Here is an 18,720-nt window from a genome sequence, read left to right as displayed (position 1 = left end):
TTATTACTTGTCTGTGCTCCAGTGGCTCCCCTCTTCAAAAGGAAGTGAGCTCACTCCGACCGTGAATTCAGTGAACATTTTCAGGGGAAGAGGAAGTGCTCATATAGCTGGTGACATCTGCAACCTTTCCTCCAGCACATGGCTTGGCACATCTCCTCTAGCACATGGTCCATTATCTGAAATAAACATGCGTAGGAACTCCCAAGCCCAGTACAGATTGTTGCTTTTCTTATGTGATGTATATGCATCACGCTAGTTGGCTTGTGGTTTGGAGACAAGGGTGATTAAAAATAATCACTAGTCTGTCCAATTGTGGGAGTTACCCGAGCTGTATATTCTGCCTGAATGCAGGAAGTAATGGATAACCGAGACAATGCAAAAGAGCCTGCAAAAAGCCTGCCTTGGAGCTCTTCACCGGCTCTTCAGTTAAATGGCTAATAGTGCTACAGGAAGAAGGAAAGCCTGAATGAAATAGAGCAGGCAATATTTATGCATCCTGTTCCAGTGAGTGAACGCATCCACTGAAGTCAGGGTTCATTCAGCTTCCCACTACATACCTTAGAGGAAATGTGCAAGTTCAGATTAAATCCAATCCCAAGTGTTCTGAAACAGTGTCGTATGGCTGTCCTAGAGCCTATTAGAAAGCACTCCCTTTTTCCAAGCCAAGTCTGAATCAAAGCATAGCCAGCATTTGCACGTCTACTATAACACAGCTCACACCCACACAGTCTATCATGCTTTATGGAATAAAAGCTCGATACATAATTTATCTACTACACACTCTTGGAAAGTAGTAATTACACTATACATGCATAAAAATCAGACAATGAATTTAAATGACCTGTTAAAGGCCACAAAACAAGTTGGTGGCTAAGCCATGATAACTGCAGTTCCTAGAGTGCAGGCTTCAGTAATTCCACTATCAGAGCATGCAATGTGTTACTGAACTAAATTTGCCTAGTGAAAATAAGGAAAAAAGGTTTAAAGAATATAGCTTATGAAACCATGGCAATTCAGCTCACATCAAGCTTATAAAATAGAAGATGCAGAAGGATACCAGCTGATCTTTCATTATTCATACCATTAAATTCATCGTAAACTATGTATCGACCCTTCTAGCAATGGCCAAACATGGGTAGGCACATTAAGTACTAACAATTAAAGTACAAATTGGGGTCCACACACAAATATATACCAGTTTAGCTATTAGCACAGAACCTCACCAGACACTTTCCAAACAATGGTTGTCACAGGGCTCTGAGGGCTCTTCCTCCTCCATGTCAAAGAATTTTATTTTTTCTTTTTTTGCTGATAAAGACTGTGTATGTGAGCTAACTATCCATGCCCTTTCAGTGAAAAAACAAACAAGACAAAGTGTTCAAACCCAGTCATTCTGGTGCAGAGATAAGCCAGAAGTAGCAGCTGTAAAACATGAATAATGATACTAACCTCCATAGTACAGCATTTAATATTTCTTTATTGTAGCTTTTTTAAATATTTATCAGTGAGAACATAATTGCTGTTTAGAATAGGGAAGCAGGTACAGAGAAATAATTTCATCTTCATCAATACTAAAAAAAAAACAACCCTGAGGGGCAGGGCTGGAAAGAGATGCTATTTGGAAAACTGAGTTAAGGTAATACTACAGGGTCATTAACACCAACTGGAAGATAATAAAAGGAAAACTAAATACTGTAAACCTAAACTCCAACTTGGCATCACTTTGAGACCAGGAATAGGCTCCTACATCACACCTTCTCCCTGTGGATCTGTTTATAATCCAAGCACAAGCCGCTCTGGGGACTAGATTGCAACACATTTATGGAGTCACATTCATACACAAATCATGGACTTACAGCGAAACCAGGCAAAGCTAAGTGTTTGTAGCATAGGTGAGCAACTTCCTATCACCAGTGTCACCCAAAGAGGATCCTCCAAATCCAAGCTGCAGAACCTTAAAGCCATGTACCAGAAGACCGTCCCTTAACTCCTTAAGTTATGAATCAGTTATATCTCCCAGCAGGCAGAGCTGAATTTAACCAAACTACACATGGCTTTCACACAGCTTTTCAATGCCTTGAATCTACTGAGATTTGGTGCTACTCTGTCCTTTCTTACGTGGTGTAAAATGGCAGACTGTTTCTACCAATTTCTTACAACCACAGTGGCCTTTTCCTTTTTGGAACATGCAAGTCTGACTTTTTAAAAAGGAATTTTGAACTCAAAGCAGGAAGAAATAAGCCATGCCTGTGTGTAAGCCTCACAGCATGCTGCCAACCAACATTTTCCCTTAAAGCTGTACAACAGCATTCAAAACACATCTACAAACGGCCCCTCCTGGAGATAAAATACCTAGCTAAGACAACAGTGGACACATTTCTCCCTAGGAGCAAGCAGGAATCTTGCTTTGCAAAGCTGCTGAGGGTGGCAGGTTTGGTTTTGTTTAACTAAAGCTCATTCCCTCTCTAGGCGGTGCACTTTGCAGAGGGAAAATAAATAGGCTGGAACAAACCCAGAAGCTTGCAGGGGGGAACCTGCAGGGAAGCAAGCTGCAATGTAAACAGGGAGGCAGAGCAGGGCCGGGGGTCAGGAGGGCAGGGCTGGATCTGGCAGTGGGAGCACAGGTACAGCCCCTGCCCTGCACCGGGACAGAAGCAGGAAAAGGGGGCCAGGAGCCACTTTCCAGAAAGGAAATTTCACCCTGCCCAGGATTTCCAAACTGCAATAATTTTCCATGGGCCAATCAGGGAGGAGCGAGGCAAACACACCAAATTAGGAAAGTAAATACTAGAAGGGGGAGAGGGAGGAGGAGAGCCCAGCTCATGCAACCACCTCCCAAAGCCAGAGATGGGAGCCGGGTGTGGGTCCCATGCTGTGCCCCTGCCAGCCCTCCCAGCCCTGCCCTTGGGAAGGGGGAGAGGACACTGTGCCAGCCTCACCCACCACTGTGAAGCCACCAAGATAGCAGAGAGCTGCCCTGAAAGCCAGATGGCCAGAATGCATAGCTACATGCTCCCCAAAGAGCATTCCCTTCTTTCTCAGGCAGAAACACCCAAATCACTTCCCAAAGCCTGGCCCACAGGGTATGAGAGCTGCAAGACCCTGCCAGGGGTGAGGGGAAGGTTGAAGGGGCTCATCAGGGATGTTTACAAACGTGTCAGCCCCTCCTTTGTAAGAGGAACTCGGAAACGAAAGGGGTTTGGCAAGTGAAACCTCAGATGTCTTTTGAGGTTTTCTGAAGACTTGGCTGGATTAGCTTCTGCTCAAGACAAACGGATGCAATCATTAATCATCCTTAGTAAACACACTGTTAGGGGCTGAGCACAATTCAATGCTACTATTTCCACTTTCTCCTTATGCAAAAGAAACATTCTTGGGGAGTCAAATATCAGTTGCAGGCATATGCCAGAGTCAAAAGATACAGCCTCCGTTAGTAACACAAACCACACTGTGCTGCTTTGCGCAAGATGACTGAATGGAAACTAACTACCATATGTTGGCAAAGAAACCATTCCCCTCCCCTCCCAGCAACAAGCTTCATCTAAAAAGGGAAGGTTAAATATAAACTAAAAGCAGGGCCTGAACAGAGGGCTAAAACCACAGCTACCTCCAGCCCCCTCTTTCTAGAGTATCTGCACTGCACATCTGTGCAGCTCTGCAAGACTGGTGGAAAAACCCAAACAAGCAAGCACCTCCAGACCTATGCAAAACAAAACTGGCTTCATTGTGACACTGAAGTAATTCTCAGCCATGTAAATTTGAATACTACTCACTGAATTAGTGCTAACTATCAGAAGATGTTTGTGTATTATACCTTTTTACAAATGTATAGACAAGAAAACAAACCAAAGGCTATTGCTATTACCAGGTACACTCTTGCTATTCTGAGGCCCTGCAGGCTTTAAAACTCTAATACATCATCCTATACCATGAGTCTACTTTACTTTATAAAATTTACTATACTTCAAGTAACAGCTTTAATGTTAAAAGAGATTACACTGCAACTCCCTAACATCAACTCTTTGCTGAGAAAGAAAGAAAGAAAATATTCCAGACAGTAACTTCATGTTCAGGTTATTTCTATTGCACATTCATGAATCAGGCAATTTACAAAACCAGATACTCACACAGATATACATTCAGGTTGCTATAGCCCCTCAGTACGTGGTCAGCATCCTATCCCCATTTCCTTCTATTCCGAGGAAACCACGTGCCAATGGCCACCCTTGTCCCTAAGTTCAGATAACACCAGCACTACCCAGAAACAACAGAATATTTTTGAGATAAAAATAAACCAGGCAATCTTAACATAGAAAGTATTTGCTTGCTTGCTTTTCTCCATGCATATAGGTAGCTCTTCATAGATATTTTTAATTCCACTGCCAGACTAGTAACTCTATAGTGTGAAACTAACACTCAAGTTCCCCCCCGAACCCTTTGAGCTCTTAAACAAAACTCTTCTGCTCAACTTCCAGCCACCATAACAGTTTTTAGCAGCCTTCCATAATTTTGAACACCAGATATTTATTTAACTAGTTATTTTTAATGGGGCATTTCATATGCACCAAGTATACCAAACAAAACACAGCTGACAGACTGATGCCAGAAAACACAGATGGAGTTTCCAGAAAGGACACTTTGGATAGTTAACATCTTACCTGATAGTGCCTGTGGGGGATGGGAGGGGACTGACCACACTCCGGAGATCCGGCTCCGGGATGTGAATCTTCAGAGGCGATATTTGAGGGTAAAGTGGCCGAAGGGGAGGCGATGAGGCTTCCTCTTTTGCTTCCTCTTTATGGTATAAAGATGTGAACTGGATCTTTATAACCGTGCTAGGGAATCGGAAAGTACATCTGTAAGGGAAAGAAAGGGAAAAGTCAGTTTCACACGTGATACTAAACATATTTAAGTGTTTTTGTATGCAACTGGTGAATCATTAATTCATTCATAGCACGGAAGTCCACCATTCTCTACAGCATATTTCTGCCCAGTGTCCTGTGCAGAATTACTGATCATTCATAAATCTCTGTAAATGTATCATAGTGTATCATATATCACCTAGTGATCAGATGCAAGCTGAAGGTTTGGGTAAGTTAAGTGATTTCCCCAAGGCCATGTATTCAATCAATGACTAAGCAAGATGCAGAACCATAATGACAAACTCTTGGGTTCCTGCTATATCAAGGACTCGGATTTATCTTTTATTAGCTCCTTGCACATAACTCCGGAAGATACAAGTTACTAGAAAGAATCAAACAACAAGCAACATGGAGGAAGAAAGCCATAAAACCCAGACAGAGCAACAAACAGCCTCCAGGTAAGAAGAAAGTGCTATTTAAAGACTGGCCTCTACATATTGTATAACTAATACCCATTTATATCTCTGCACATGATGCTAAAGGATCATCTAGCAGGTTTCAGATTAAAATACATTAATTTAGCAGTGCCTCCCTTTGGACAACATGGGTTATAGCTAGCAGGGTCAGAACAAGGCCCCTGCAAGCCTACAGTGCCTCATTTCTTCTCTAAATAACACTTCTTTCCCATTGTTATTTAGGAGGGGGGGAGGGGGAAATCACTCACCTACAAGTATAGCCTCCAGGAGATGCTGGGAAATTCAAAAGGAAGCAAGCACTGACATTTTCCATATTTGAACAGAAAGCTTTCTAATTTATAGTATCTGCAATAGGCACAGGGCTGTAAGAGTGAGTGTTCTGCAATTCTTCTTATTGTGCTTTAATTAGACAATAATGTGCAATCAATACAAGCTTTCCAGGGATCATTTCACTGATACTAAGGTTAAAGCAGCAGGAAATAAAAACCAGGTTTCACCGTGGGAAAGGCCAGCAGAGCACACTAATTGTGCTGGCTTCCAGCATCTTGCCTATAGAAGGAAATGAAGGGACTCGGGCAGTGTTATTCTAGTACTGTAAGTGCTGGTGTAGGCTGAACATAATTCATTTAACCAGTGCATTATTGAATCCTGCCAGGTAACAGAACAAGGTGGCGAGCAAGTAAATCTGTATTTGTGACCACCTTATCTTAATGCTGCTATCAATAGAAATGCAGAGAAACATCCTGTTACAGCTCTAAAAACATACTCTCTTGCTCTTGGTTCTTCTGCACAAGCTAGTTCTGCTGTAATGTTCAGAAACCTGCCGTGAAGAGTATAAAATTATCATTCAGGCATCAGAAGCTCATTCCTATCTCCCACCTCATCTCTCAAATGAGCTGGCTCAGCATTCAGCAGCTTGGACTTACAATGGCTCTGCTACATACAGCAGGAGTTTGCACTGCATTTAATTCACTTCAGAGGTCCTGCCACCTGCACTCATTAATGCATTAAATAAGAACATCATTGCTGGCAATGCAGCCTAATTGTGTTTATCTAACCCTTCTAAACACGATTCCCTGCAGACTCAATACAAACACACAATTCAAAGCAGCAGAGTGTCTGTGCCTTGCAATGTCTGCCAGCAGCAGGCACACAGCTTACTGAGATGGACCTGAAGCGAGGCAGTTGAACCACTACTCTGGATTTAAAGCTTTCATACTGCTACATGGATTTTCTTGTAGGAAAAAACCCAAACCCAGAGAATACATAAATTTGCAGTAAGCATCACATGAACTAAGTAAGACTCAATACCAGTATGAGCAAAGCTTCATCATTTCTCAGGCCCTTACCAGGGAAAAGCTGAGCTTTCTTTCACAGAGCAATGGAATTCTTTGCTATAACACCAGGTGCTCAGCAGTTTTCAACATCCGAGTCAAGGACAAATCAGTCCTTGTTTAACAGTGTTCAGTGCAATCCCAACCTGCTGCTGATCTCAACAGGCCTGACTGCACAGAGCCCTAAGGCAGTTCTGCAGCACTGTTGAGGCCAGAAGATCCCCACTGCAGCTGCATACCAGTAAGGAGCTCTATCCCACTGCCACTTAAGTCTTCCCTTTCAGAAGGGCCCAGTAATGCAAGATCCACATCTCCTACATGTTACTGCTTCCAGATGATGGTGCAACTAACCCCTCAATTCTACTATACTCACTGATGCTGTAACACTGTTAGACAAGGCAGCAATACCTGCACCCAAAACACTGCAGTCCTATCGGTCGGCAGGTATGGGCAATCTTAAGAAAACCTGTTACTTTTCCAAAACCATGAGTCGACCTGAAATATGAAGTCTAAACTAACCCAGTAAACGTGTGCTGAAAAGGCCTATTTAACAATGCTTTTCCCAAGAGCCTCCCCAAAGCCACCCGACGCAGCCATGTGATTTACCCGCATCTCAGATTGGAAAGAGGGAAGAGAAACAGGCTGGGTTGGGCTGACTACACAAGCAAACAATTTGTAGGCTGCTGTGATTTCATTTTTAGAAAGACAGGCTTCCCAGTCCGCTGAAGCAGAACCCAGGACATACAACTAGCTTTCACAGAATATGCTAGCTAGCACATACATGGCCATTTTGTAAGGAACCAGTCCCAGAAAAATCAGAGAGTGGATATATGCAAGGTTGCTCACAGCTTTAGAAGGCTTCTGCAGCCTGGTCTGTGCTGGCTTCCGGTATTGACACTGCCTGCAAAGCCAAGGTGCCAGTAATTTATCCGAATTTAGCTTTAGTGCTGTAAAAACCTGGGACCCAAGAAATGGAAATGCAATGCAAAATAGATTGTAAGTTCCTGAAAAACTCCTCCCCTCCCTCAGGGGTGAGAAAGCGCCTGGGATTAACATTATTGTTCCAGTCTCTATCACAACGACGACAGTAATGCAAACAGTGACAACAGCACAGCCCAAGACATTACTTCAAATCAGCAAACACACACTAATACTGGGGAACTGTGTCAATGAGAAATGGGAAAAGCATGAATTCTGAATCATCTTGTCACAGGAAGCTCACTTTTTATTACACTGAACCTGAATGCAGTTTTAATGAGCTTTTCTAATTGTTCCCTTAATTAACCTCTTTCCAACCAAAAGAGGATAAACTCAAATTGTATCAGGTAGTCCTATTTAGGAGTGAGGGACATTAATGCAGGATTTAAGCCTATGAGAATTATACTTCTACAGAAGATAAGCAGGACAAGACAGCCCAAGCAGAACAGAGCATGCATTCCTTAAGATTACTGTATATATTTCAAGTTATTTAAATTGAATTATACTATTTGATCCATGTTACATGATTCTTATCAAAGATGCATAGCAATTACTACTACTGCTTAACATTTCCATCATGTGAAGATCAATCTGAAAGCACAGATTAGACTCAACATAAAAAGCATAATGAAGTTAACTGGTATTTCCAAGGGTGCCCAAGAGGGAACTCTTTTAAGCACCTTTGAAATTTCCAGCTGATTAGAGGGGTTCATTAATGGTCTGCAAAATCTCTTAGTCTTGATACAGGCAGGAAGCAACCTCCTTCAGTTCCAAAGCTGCTGAGTTTTACTCAATAACCTGTTACAGACAGGTACATCCTGCAATCCCTGGCCATATAAACCATATGTATTGTACTCATACAGAGCCATAGTATGTTGCATACATCAATTCCTTGTGGGAAAGAATTCCCATTTCTCTAGGATGCCTTGCAAGACAGTGAGAATAGAAAGGGGTTTTTTTGTTTGTGTTAAAACTAAAAACACACACACACACCCCAACCTCCATAAACTGCATAGAAACAATTCTAGCCTTATTAGATTACAAGAAGGAGAAAGTAAAAGAAAAATGGATTGCTGGCTCCCTGCTGCATGCTTGAGTTCACAGACTCCATAGCACTCAGTGAATGCATGCTATATATATACATTGGAGACCAAGGGGAAGAGGAGGAGTGCACATGCCACACATGGTTACAGTGATATAAAAGATGTTCCTAGAATTGTTTTAAACAAGACAGATTTTCCACAAGTTTCCTGGACAAGCTCTTCACACTGACAACACAGTACCCATGCTATTAGGCATCCTTCATGTGGTGAACCAGTGACAGTGACCACAAGCATTTCATCTACATAAGGTCTGAAAATAAAGTGCTAAGAAACACTAGACTTTACATAAACAGTCACGCCTAAAGCAGACTTCAGGAAAAAATGGTTACGTAAAAAACCGAACGAAATTACTCCATACCCTGCATGACTCTAAGAAGCAGACATGTTCTCCCCCTCCTCAAAGAACCTTTTACTCACAGATGCAAAGGAAGTGGAGATGCATTTCCCAAAACATAGTACCAGGTTCAATAGAAGCTATTACAGTCACCAATTTCTTTGTTAGAGCACCCTGAGTGCTGTTCAACATCAAATGACTTCTGCTAAGATCTGCTGCATAAAAGCAAGAAAAGGCTATTTGAAGATTTTTAAAAGGAGACAGGAAAGTGTGCTGGATTTATGTTTTTATATTTACAACATGGAAAACACAGTGACAAAATGCAGAAGACAAATAATGAACAAGCCAAAGTGAAACATATATATAAAGTATATATATACACAAATACATAAAAATATCATTCCAGGGTTTATATATATCTTGTGCAATATATAAAAGCATGTGTTATGTTATATATAAACATCATTCCAGTTTATTATGCAAAAGGGAATAACCAGAAAAGTAAGCTGGAAGACTGTTATACATGCATTGTCATCAGCAAGTCAGTACCACCTTTGTCTACTTTATCTTGCCAATTTATGAAATCCTGTTATTCCTGAATGTTGCAGGTATAAAAGCACCAGTAGCATCTGTGTTACAAACAGTGCCGAGGTGCAGGTCAAGCGAGAAACACTGTAGGAAGTGCTTTGTTAAAAATAACACTTTTCACAATTTGAATCAGAACAGTAACACAAACCCAAGGTTCCATTCAAAAACATAGTTAAGCACCATTGTCCCCCTTTGCCACAACTGCCACTTTTTCTTTTTAAACGTGCAGATACTATTACCACACCAGTGACTCTATCTAAATCTTTCCCTCTGCCACTGACTATATCAGAAATTGTGTGGCCAGCAGGACCAGGCCAGTGATTGTCCCCCTGTACTTGGCACTGGTAAGGTTGCACCTCGAACACTGTGTTCAGTTTTGGGCCCCTCGCTACTAGAAAGACATTGAGGGGCTGGAGCATGTCCAGAGAAGGGCAACGAAGCTGGTGAAGGGTCTAGAGCATGAGTCTTATGAGGAGCAGCTGAGGGAACTGGGGTTGTTTAGCCTGGAGAAAAGGAGGCTGAGGGGAGACCTTATCACGCTCTACACCCACCTGAAAGAAGGTTGTAGTGAGGTGGGTGTCAGTCTCTTCTCCCAAATAAGAAGCAACAGGACAAGAGGAAATAGCCTCAAGTTGTGCCGCGGAGGTTTCGGTTGGTATTAGGAAAAATTTCTTCACCAAAAGGGTTGTCAAGCATTGGAACAGGCTGCCCAGGGAAGTGGTGGAGTCACCATCCCTGGAGGTATTTAAGACTTGTAGATGTGGCACTTTGGGGCATGGTTTAGTGGTGGATTTGGCAGTGCTAGAGTAATCGTTGGGCTTGATGATCTTAAAAGGTCTTTTCCAACCTAAATGATTGTGTGATTCTATGATGTGAGGGGACAGTAGCCCAATGCCTAAGGATGAGGCAGTTATCTCTACAATCAGTAAATACCTTGGATTCAGCAAAGGTGGGCAGCCAGAGCTCTAATTACAGCTGCACATGTCTTGATGAAACAGAACTTTGTCATTACTAGCTGAAGTTTGACCAAGGATGTCCACAAAAACCCTTGTAAAAAAAAATAAAAATTCCCAAGCAAGCCCCACACAATAGCTGTTTCTGTCCCCTGTAACTTCTCTGAAACCAATTTGTTTTTTGTCAATTACATATAGTTCACCCAGAAGAATACAGTATTATTCCCATGCACGAAGTTTCAAAAACAAGTTGGGTTTCTCAGCACAAAGTGAGAACTTCCCATCAGTCATCTTTGTCAGGCTATTACCATTACCAGTTATTTCAAGGTACCTGACATGATATTACCAGAGGGCAAGGTGGATTCTTCACACACCTTCAGTCAACATGTAGGATAAATACCAAAATTTCAGGCCACAATTCATGTGCAGGTACTGTACATAGCAGCCATAACAGAGAAGTGCCCCAATTACCTCCTGTAACTAATTTTCTTCATCTTCTGTAATCAGCTAAGGGAAGAATCACATGCTTGCATCTATGAAAATCAAGTTCCCATTAAGTCATAAATCCACTCCCTATTCCCATAATACTTTGAAGCAGTCTGAAAGGAGGTGCCTTGGACAACATAAAAGACTCACTGGGAAAGTTTAGACACCAGTTCACCCAATATCAAACTAAATTTGGTTAGAAAAAGATAAGAGTTTGCTTCACTTAACTAAACATGTCTCTAAGTCCTGAAGGTCTGCCCCCAGAGAGATAAGCAGACTGAGACAAGAACTACCTCAGATTCACATTTCTTCAAAAATAAGGCTCTGATAATTGCTGTGACCACTGCAAAACAGCTGAGCTGGGAACATTTATTGACCAAGATTTGTTGCTTTGTGCTAACTGCACTCTGCCCAGGGAGAGCAATGCTCTTCGAAACTTCAGCTTTTCTACAGCAAGCCTCACTGCATCAACCAGCAAAACCCGAAACACTTCACCTGCAAAGTATTTAGAAGAGTTTTGCCCCATTTCAGGAACTAAAACAACCAAATTAGTTTTCTGCCTTCACAAAAATAAACTAGACCCCTACTCCCCAATAGCAATAATCATCAGAAGTATTGTGCTCAAAATTATTACTTTGCTGGAACTACAGCTGTTTGAAGCAGCAAGGTGGGCAAAAACACAAGTAACAAAACCACTTTTCAATCACAAGTGAATTAAAATTAATATTAGTTTGAATGAATGTCATAAAACCATACAACAAGCTCTGAAAGCTGTCTGAGCTGTCACAGGAGATTAGGTACTATTCAATAATAATAATAAAATCATCCAACATTTCCTGTTCCACTCCCTACCCTAGATTTCCCCCCCCCCACCCCCCCCAATAACACTTTGTAAGCAATACCAATGAGAAACCAGTTATATCATCCACTTGGCTAGTGCCATCTGCATTCCAAATGAAAAAGTTAATTGCACTGAGACTAAAGAGATCTGGAGGAACGAAGACAAATACATTTTATTCTCTTAAGTCTAAATACACATTACAAAACAAGCATGTACCTATCACCATGGTAATTTAAGAGTCATTATAATTCTTTTCTTTACACATCTCTTTAGGCTAGGGGACACAGGCAGCATAACTGCTAGGTTTTTAAGAGTGCTTGGTTCATTTTGGAGGTTACTGCAGTCTTAATGAGTTTTCAGCATTTGTTATTTCCTTTTCAATTGCTCTACTGATCTGACCAGATTTAACATCAAGTCCTACTGAAGGCCTACCCATAAAGTCCTTTATCAAACACACATCAGAGAAATATCTGTAACATGGTGGTTGGTAAAATAATTTATTGCATTCATGAAGAGATAAGCAAAGGGTCTGCAAGAAATGGTGAAGCCCAGAATCGACATTTGGTCCTCCTGTAATGAATCACTCAATCTCAAGAGAAGCAAGACAAGCACATTGCCAGACAGCAGCAGCAAAAGGAAATAAACTGCAGAGGTCCCTGCAAAAACGCCTCTGGTACTATCCACTATTGTTTAATTAGAAGAAAAGCTATAAAAGTCACCATTAGTGTTTTTAACATAACTGAAGGAAAACTAGATTTAGAAAGTACTGAGATTATCCACAAATAAAGAAGTATAGCCTTCTCCATCACAGCTGAAAACAACAGAACAACCCATTGAAATGTTTGGTCGTAATTATTCTGTAAGTCACAACGTGAGTTTAGTCAGGAGGACTGGTTTCTAACCCCACAGTTACCCTGCGCTTACACATCACTTGCCTGGCATGCTTTGTAACACAATCGCTTTATTTAATATATACTGTCATGCTTAACATTACAGATATGCAAAGTACATATATCAGTTGAGACTGAACTAAATTTGTACATATGTGAGTGAGCTCAGGTTTAAAATAATTACTTGAATTAAAGAGAGATTGGTCTTACTTCTACTTCATGAATTTTAAATTTTCTTCTGTTGGGAACTTTTTCCAGAAAGTACCAGCAACTATTTCCATTGCCTTGTTACACCAGACACACACAAGTAGCTCAACTTCAGTGTACTGGGGTCCCTGGCATTAACCACTTGGGTATCATTCCTATACTAAAGCTAATGTAAACCTAGTTTTAGTAAAGACAAACTCAGACTGAAGTAATCGAGAATTCCTCATACCTGAATCCAGTGGAATTAGTATCAACCAGCCTGAAATTCCAGCTTACTTGGAAGGATTTTCTGTCCTTCCTCTGAAATGCATCTGAGTTAGCTGGAAATTCTCCTCTTTCCATGGTCACCCTGGACTCGCTGGGATGAGTAACCAGACAACTGGGTAAAAGTCTGCAGCTCAGGAGGACAGCCCACTGGTTTCCTCTGCCTTAAAAATAATCTTCTCCCCAAAGAGATACCAATTATGCCACTCAATCTCATGCAGATTTATTTTAACACAATCTAAATCTGTTTCTCAGCTTAAGAGGTATTTTCTTTACCTCCCCCCCCAATCCCTCCCCCTCAACCATTTCCTCTCAGTGTCACCCTTGTGCCAATAACCATCCAAACCACTGCACAGCAAGTCAAATCGGGTAGCTGAAATAATTAATTTCTTTTTTTGTTGGGAGTCAGGCATCAGGCAGATCAGATCCCTTATCTTGCCTTCCACATGGCAACACAGGCACCAACACCAACAGAGTCAGTGGAGTGGACAAGTATCAAGTGGAAGAAGGAAAGGAGGAGGTACCAGCAAAAATGTTGCAGATTTATACAGACTATAAAAAAAATGAAGCATGTAACCACAGACTCAGATTTAAGCATCACATGATCCAAACACTGCCTTCTCATTTCACAAAACGAAATGCAATTCATTCATTTTGAGAAAAGCTCTGGTCTTTACCAGGTAAATCACATCAGCCACCATGCTGATGCTCTAAGGCTGGAAATTTTCAAAAGTTCCTGAAACAGAAAAGTCATGATTTTTTGATTCAGCTTAATTATTTCAAACTCAAAGTCACTCAGCTGTATGCAAGAGGACCAAACAAAGACTGAAAATGTTTTCTGCATTCCAACAAGTGCTTCCCGTGGCCCTGTACCCATGGCAATTCTCCCATAGCAACCAGCAGGTCACATCTACAGGAGCAGGAGTAGCTTTGTGGTTGTCTCAGATGGGATATGCAGGCTCTGCATGCTGCAAAATAAGTGCTTTTTAGTACCTTCATGCTTCCAGAGTTTATTCACTAATTGTCCTTGAGAAAAGCAGGTGCGGTAAGATGGCTGAACACAGACAATGCTTCAGAAAAAAATTAAAATTGCCATTTCTCTTTGTCACAGACAAGATCTTTTCGCTATACTCCTTGCTACTGTTTACCTGGAAGCATACACACAGTAAAGGATTTTTTTGTCCTAATGGGAGGGCACCACAGCTTACACTGGTATTTGCCTACCACTGCATACTACCATGTTTAAAACGAGGTTTCCAACACAGCCAGACAAGATTTCAGATGGGCAAAGAGCGTGTGCAGGCAAGTGTATCTATTTAAAACAAATACTACCAGCAGCATCAGGCAAAACCACAACTTATGAATAGCTATGTCTCTTAAAAGCACCAGGTAAATTAGCTGTAATGAATGTTTCTATTGAGCTCAGTTGCACAGGGCTTCCCTTTGTGCCATTTCATCAGGGTTCAAACACATGGAGAAACACTTCCACGCAGAGGCAGATTTTCAAATACGTATTTTAGCAAACTTCTTTGAAGACAGCAATGTTCACGGGAAAGTTTGGGCAACCTCTGGGATTCCTTCCCCTGCCAGCACCACGCACACACAGACATACAAAAAAATATTTTTGTTTCTTCAGTCCCTCCAGACTCCACAGACATCCCACCTCACTGTGCTGACCAACAGCAAGGTCTCAGCTACTGACCATCCCAGGAAAAAGCAGCAAGTGAAACTGAGCCAAGCAGGTGGTAGAGGGGAAACAGTATAAACACCCCTAGGCTGATCAGGAAGGCTAAAAAGGAAAAGAGATACCAGAAGCCCAACCCAAAGAACATTAAAATGCTGGTTTGGTTCATACGTATGTACTTTAAAAGTCCACGGGAGAAAACAAGCACTTTTTTTTTTGAGGCTGCAACAACTAGATGTTAAAAGCAAAACCTTCAGGAGAGTTTGCACTATAATACCATGCTGTGACACTTCAATAATCATTTTATTCTACACATCTTCCCTACAATTGCTTATCTAGCAAACCTTTTAATTGCTGTCACAGAGCAAACTGATAAATCGAGCAACACCACTGACAAATAGTGAATTTTTCATTCAAGTGAGAACATTTGAGGCTGTTTCACACTGGAGAATTAGTAGTGAAGAATCAAGAGCTGTATTTTTTTTTTTTTTTACATTCCTTACATCTCTTTAATAACGTTCTGATTTTACTCTTTGATAATTATTTGAGACATCAAGCGCAGCTTCACTTCCAGATACTCCCCTTTGAGGAGTACAGTACAGGAAAGGAAAAAACCCCACATAAGATATTGTAGTTGACATTTTTTCAGTGTAATGAAATACCACAACAAGGTCAGGGAATAAATTCACAGGGTATCAAAATAGCATCTCATAGAAGAACAGAAAAGAAATCACCGAAACGGCTGAGAACAGTGTTTCAATCAGCTAATGGAGAGCCAGCAGGAGCTGGCTAGTAGGAGGTTCCCTCTGAAGTCACCACCCTGCCTGGGAAATTCATGTTATGGACAGGTCTTTTCCAGATCCTATCTGCAGCTTTGCCGGATGGGTCTCATAACAATCCTGCTCAGTCCAATGCCAAAAAAACATCTACCAGAAGCTGCTCCAATCTCCTCCAGAAAGCTATCAGAGTGCAAAGGGCCAGGAATGCGAGTTTCAAAAGTGACCTTTCTGAAACTTTTCCAGCAGAAAAGCTGAAAAAGAACACCTTTCCACTGTAAGCCAGCTAGCAGTGTCTTTCATTCACTTTAATGCCTGCAAAAAAAGCTGAAGGATATTCCTGAAAGACCATCATTATCACCACTTATTTACAAATTCAGTGGAACACTGGTCAATCCACACCTGAGCAGGGATTAATTCACTTATCTATTTAAAACATAGAAAACCCCAACCATAAACACTTACATTAAAATTAATCCAGAAAAGTCTTGACAATTATTTCTAGATGGATTCTAAATATGTAAGACAATCTCAGAAACGAAGCCTTGGTATAATTAAAAGAATATCATTAACAGGCTTCTATAACAAATACCATTAAGGCAGAGTTTTGGTACTTTGATCGGGGAGTCTGTCAAAAGCCACCACAAAGACCGCTTTTTAAATATGCACGCCAAGACAACATGGTAGTTACTTGTGTCCGTCCACCAGGCATAGAGAAACAAAGAGGTGGTGCTATAATTGTACCTCACTTAGCTTCACATTTCAAAACATTGGAGTCAGTTTCAAAATATGCCATTCACTCCAAACCAGGAATGCTGGGCACAGGGCTTGCTATCAGAAGACAAATCCCTCTTCCCCTCCCAAGCACTCCTATTCCTTTAAAAACAAGCAAGCTGCAGTTCAGCAGCACATAGGGCAGATTACATGGAGTACAGTGAGTCTGAAGCATTGCAAGACCTAACTGAAGTCTGCCGACGTGCTAAATGTATGAGCCTAGAAGGTCTTACCTATGGCCACAAAAATCAGACATGATTTTACATCAATATAAATTAATCTGCAGCCTCAACAGTGACGTCTAACTTTTAATCAATATTGATTGGGGGTTTTCCTTTGTCTTTATTATTAAAGTCCCCCGAAGGCAAATTCTGGCCTCACTTCCACCACACTGTTACAGAAGCTGCTCTGTTCCCCTGTGTAGTCCTTCCTATAACAACTTCATGTCTCTGAGCAAACTGTTAAGATACAGTGAACTTTTTTCCGTGTGTCATATGGTAAGCCATGTCTTAACCCAACACCACTCTGCCAGTCAATTAAAGTCTATCTCATTTACCATGCCTCTCAGTGCAACGACAGTGGGGAAAAATTTTGCAGTTGCATTCCCAGGGATGTCAACAGCTAGCTACCTGCAGAAAACATTTAGTAAGCTACCCTTAAAGTCTAAAATTAACCATAAAGCTGCTGTTTAATTTGAAGCTTGGGAATAGGGAGGTGTTTTAAGTGTCAGAATGAGTGGCCTGACATCAAAAACTTGATATGAAAGTTTGCCACCAAAGAAGTGGGCTGGCACAAACAGCAGACGATGCTTTTATTTAAATGAGGTTGGCTGCCAGCACCAGAAAGTTTCACTATCAGCACTGCAGACACCTGATATCATCTCTAACATACAGCAAGCCTATTATGTTATTTTGTTGTGTGTGTGGTTATATACATAAAAATAACGATAGTTAAGAGACTCTGTAACACTCAACAGCCTGTGTACCACTGCTGCTCTAATCAGGTAGTCTAGCCTGTAGAGGTCTAGATCCTATCTTAACCATTTCTTCACTAGCCAATAAATATTTGATCTTCAGAGAAAATGTAAATTACGTGCAACATTTGTGTGTGTATCTCACTTTTATCATCAAGTCTTATAACTGCAAAAATATCTTTCCATATTAGGCTGATCAATCTGTTAATTTTTTAGTACATTATCAGCATTGTGTTTTAAGTTTTTTCTTAAAGCCTGCAAAATATCAATATCTGTGATTTTAAAATAAACAAACAAAACCCAACATGCTACATACAGACTTCTTCAAAACCTAAATATCTTTTTTAACACCTCTGGTGTGTATGTAGCTAAGTGGGGCCAGGAAACAAATTGGTTTAGCTTTATAAAAGATTTTTTTTTTTATGAACTTACCTTCTTTCTAACCCTGATATTTTTCTATTTTTATTTGAATTTATTTTCCTAAATAGAGCTCATCTTCCCATCTTCTGTTCTGAACTTCCTTGCCTTCCATATAACAGCATTGGTTTTTAAGGGGTAGGCATCTTTTTTTAAAAGGATCCCTGTTTAAAACTCTTGTAGGTCATAACCCTATTAGCATGTTTCAAAGCCTGATCTCTCTCCTCAGTGGTGTGCAAACCTCTCCCACTGACAGAAAAATAGTGGTCCCCTGCTCAAGAGCCATGGGATGTTTTCAGAATCCCAAGCTCCAGAGGAAGGAGTGCATCACCTACATACACTCCTTTGCTTGAGCTTTTACTGTACAAAGGAAAAAAGACTGTGCTGACAGGTATCAGTCCCTAGCCACCATGCTTTTGAACAGCAGCCTGTCTGACACACCACAGCTGTTGCACAGATATGTGTACAACTTCAGTAACATCACTATCAGCTGGAAGTAGACACAGATGACCAGCCAGCCACTCCCTCCTCCCAGCCTCCTTTATGTCAATAAATCTTAACCTGGCTGTTTGAGCAATGTTTAATCATAAACAGTTTTGAACATGCTCCAGAATATAAACAAAGGTGAGTAGGAGAAAACCCAAGAGTCCAATACCGAGAATCACTTGCCACTTGCTGCTGAACGAGGTAACAGAGAGCAAAGAAACGAGGAACTCTTGAGGAACAGAATATAAGCACCTGGTGTTCATTTAAAACAACCACCATGCAGCAACAATAAAG

At 41.1% G+C, this 18,720-nt stretch overlaps 1 protein-coding gene across 3 annotated transcripts in view; it reads right to left on the bottom strand.

Moving 5' to 3' along the window:
- FOXK1 (forkhead box K1) overlaps positions 1–18,720 on the bottom strand; it is a 57,915-nt gene that overhangs the window by 25,866 nt on the left and 13,329 nt on the right. For all 3 annotated transcript variants that reach the window (XM_049791772.1, XM_049791773.1, XM_049791774.1), the window contains exon 2: positions 4,659–4,856. In XM_049791772.1, the coding sequence (XP_049647729.1) occupies positions 4,659–4,856 (198 nt within the window). The remainder of the gene's footprint in view (positions 1–4,658; positions 4,857–18,720) is intronic.

The sequence above is a fragment of the Accipiter gentilis genome, chromosome 33 (assembly GCF_929443795.1).
Source record: "Accipiter gentilis chromosome 33, bAccGen1.1, whole genome shotgun sequence".
NCBI classification, from domain to species: Eukaryota; Metazoa; Chordata; class Aves; order Accipitriformes; family Accipitridae; genus Astur; species Astur gentilis.
The sequence above is the reverse complement of the archived record's forward strand: the minus strand, read 5'-3'. Positions and strand labels throughout refer to the sequence as shown.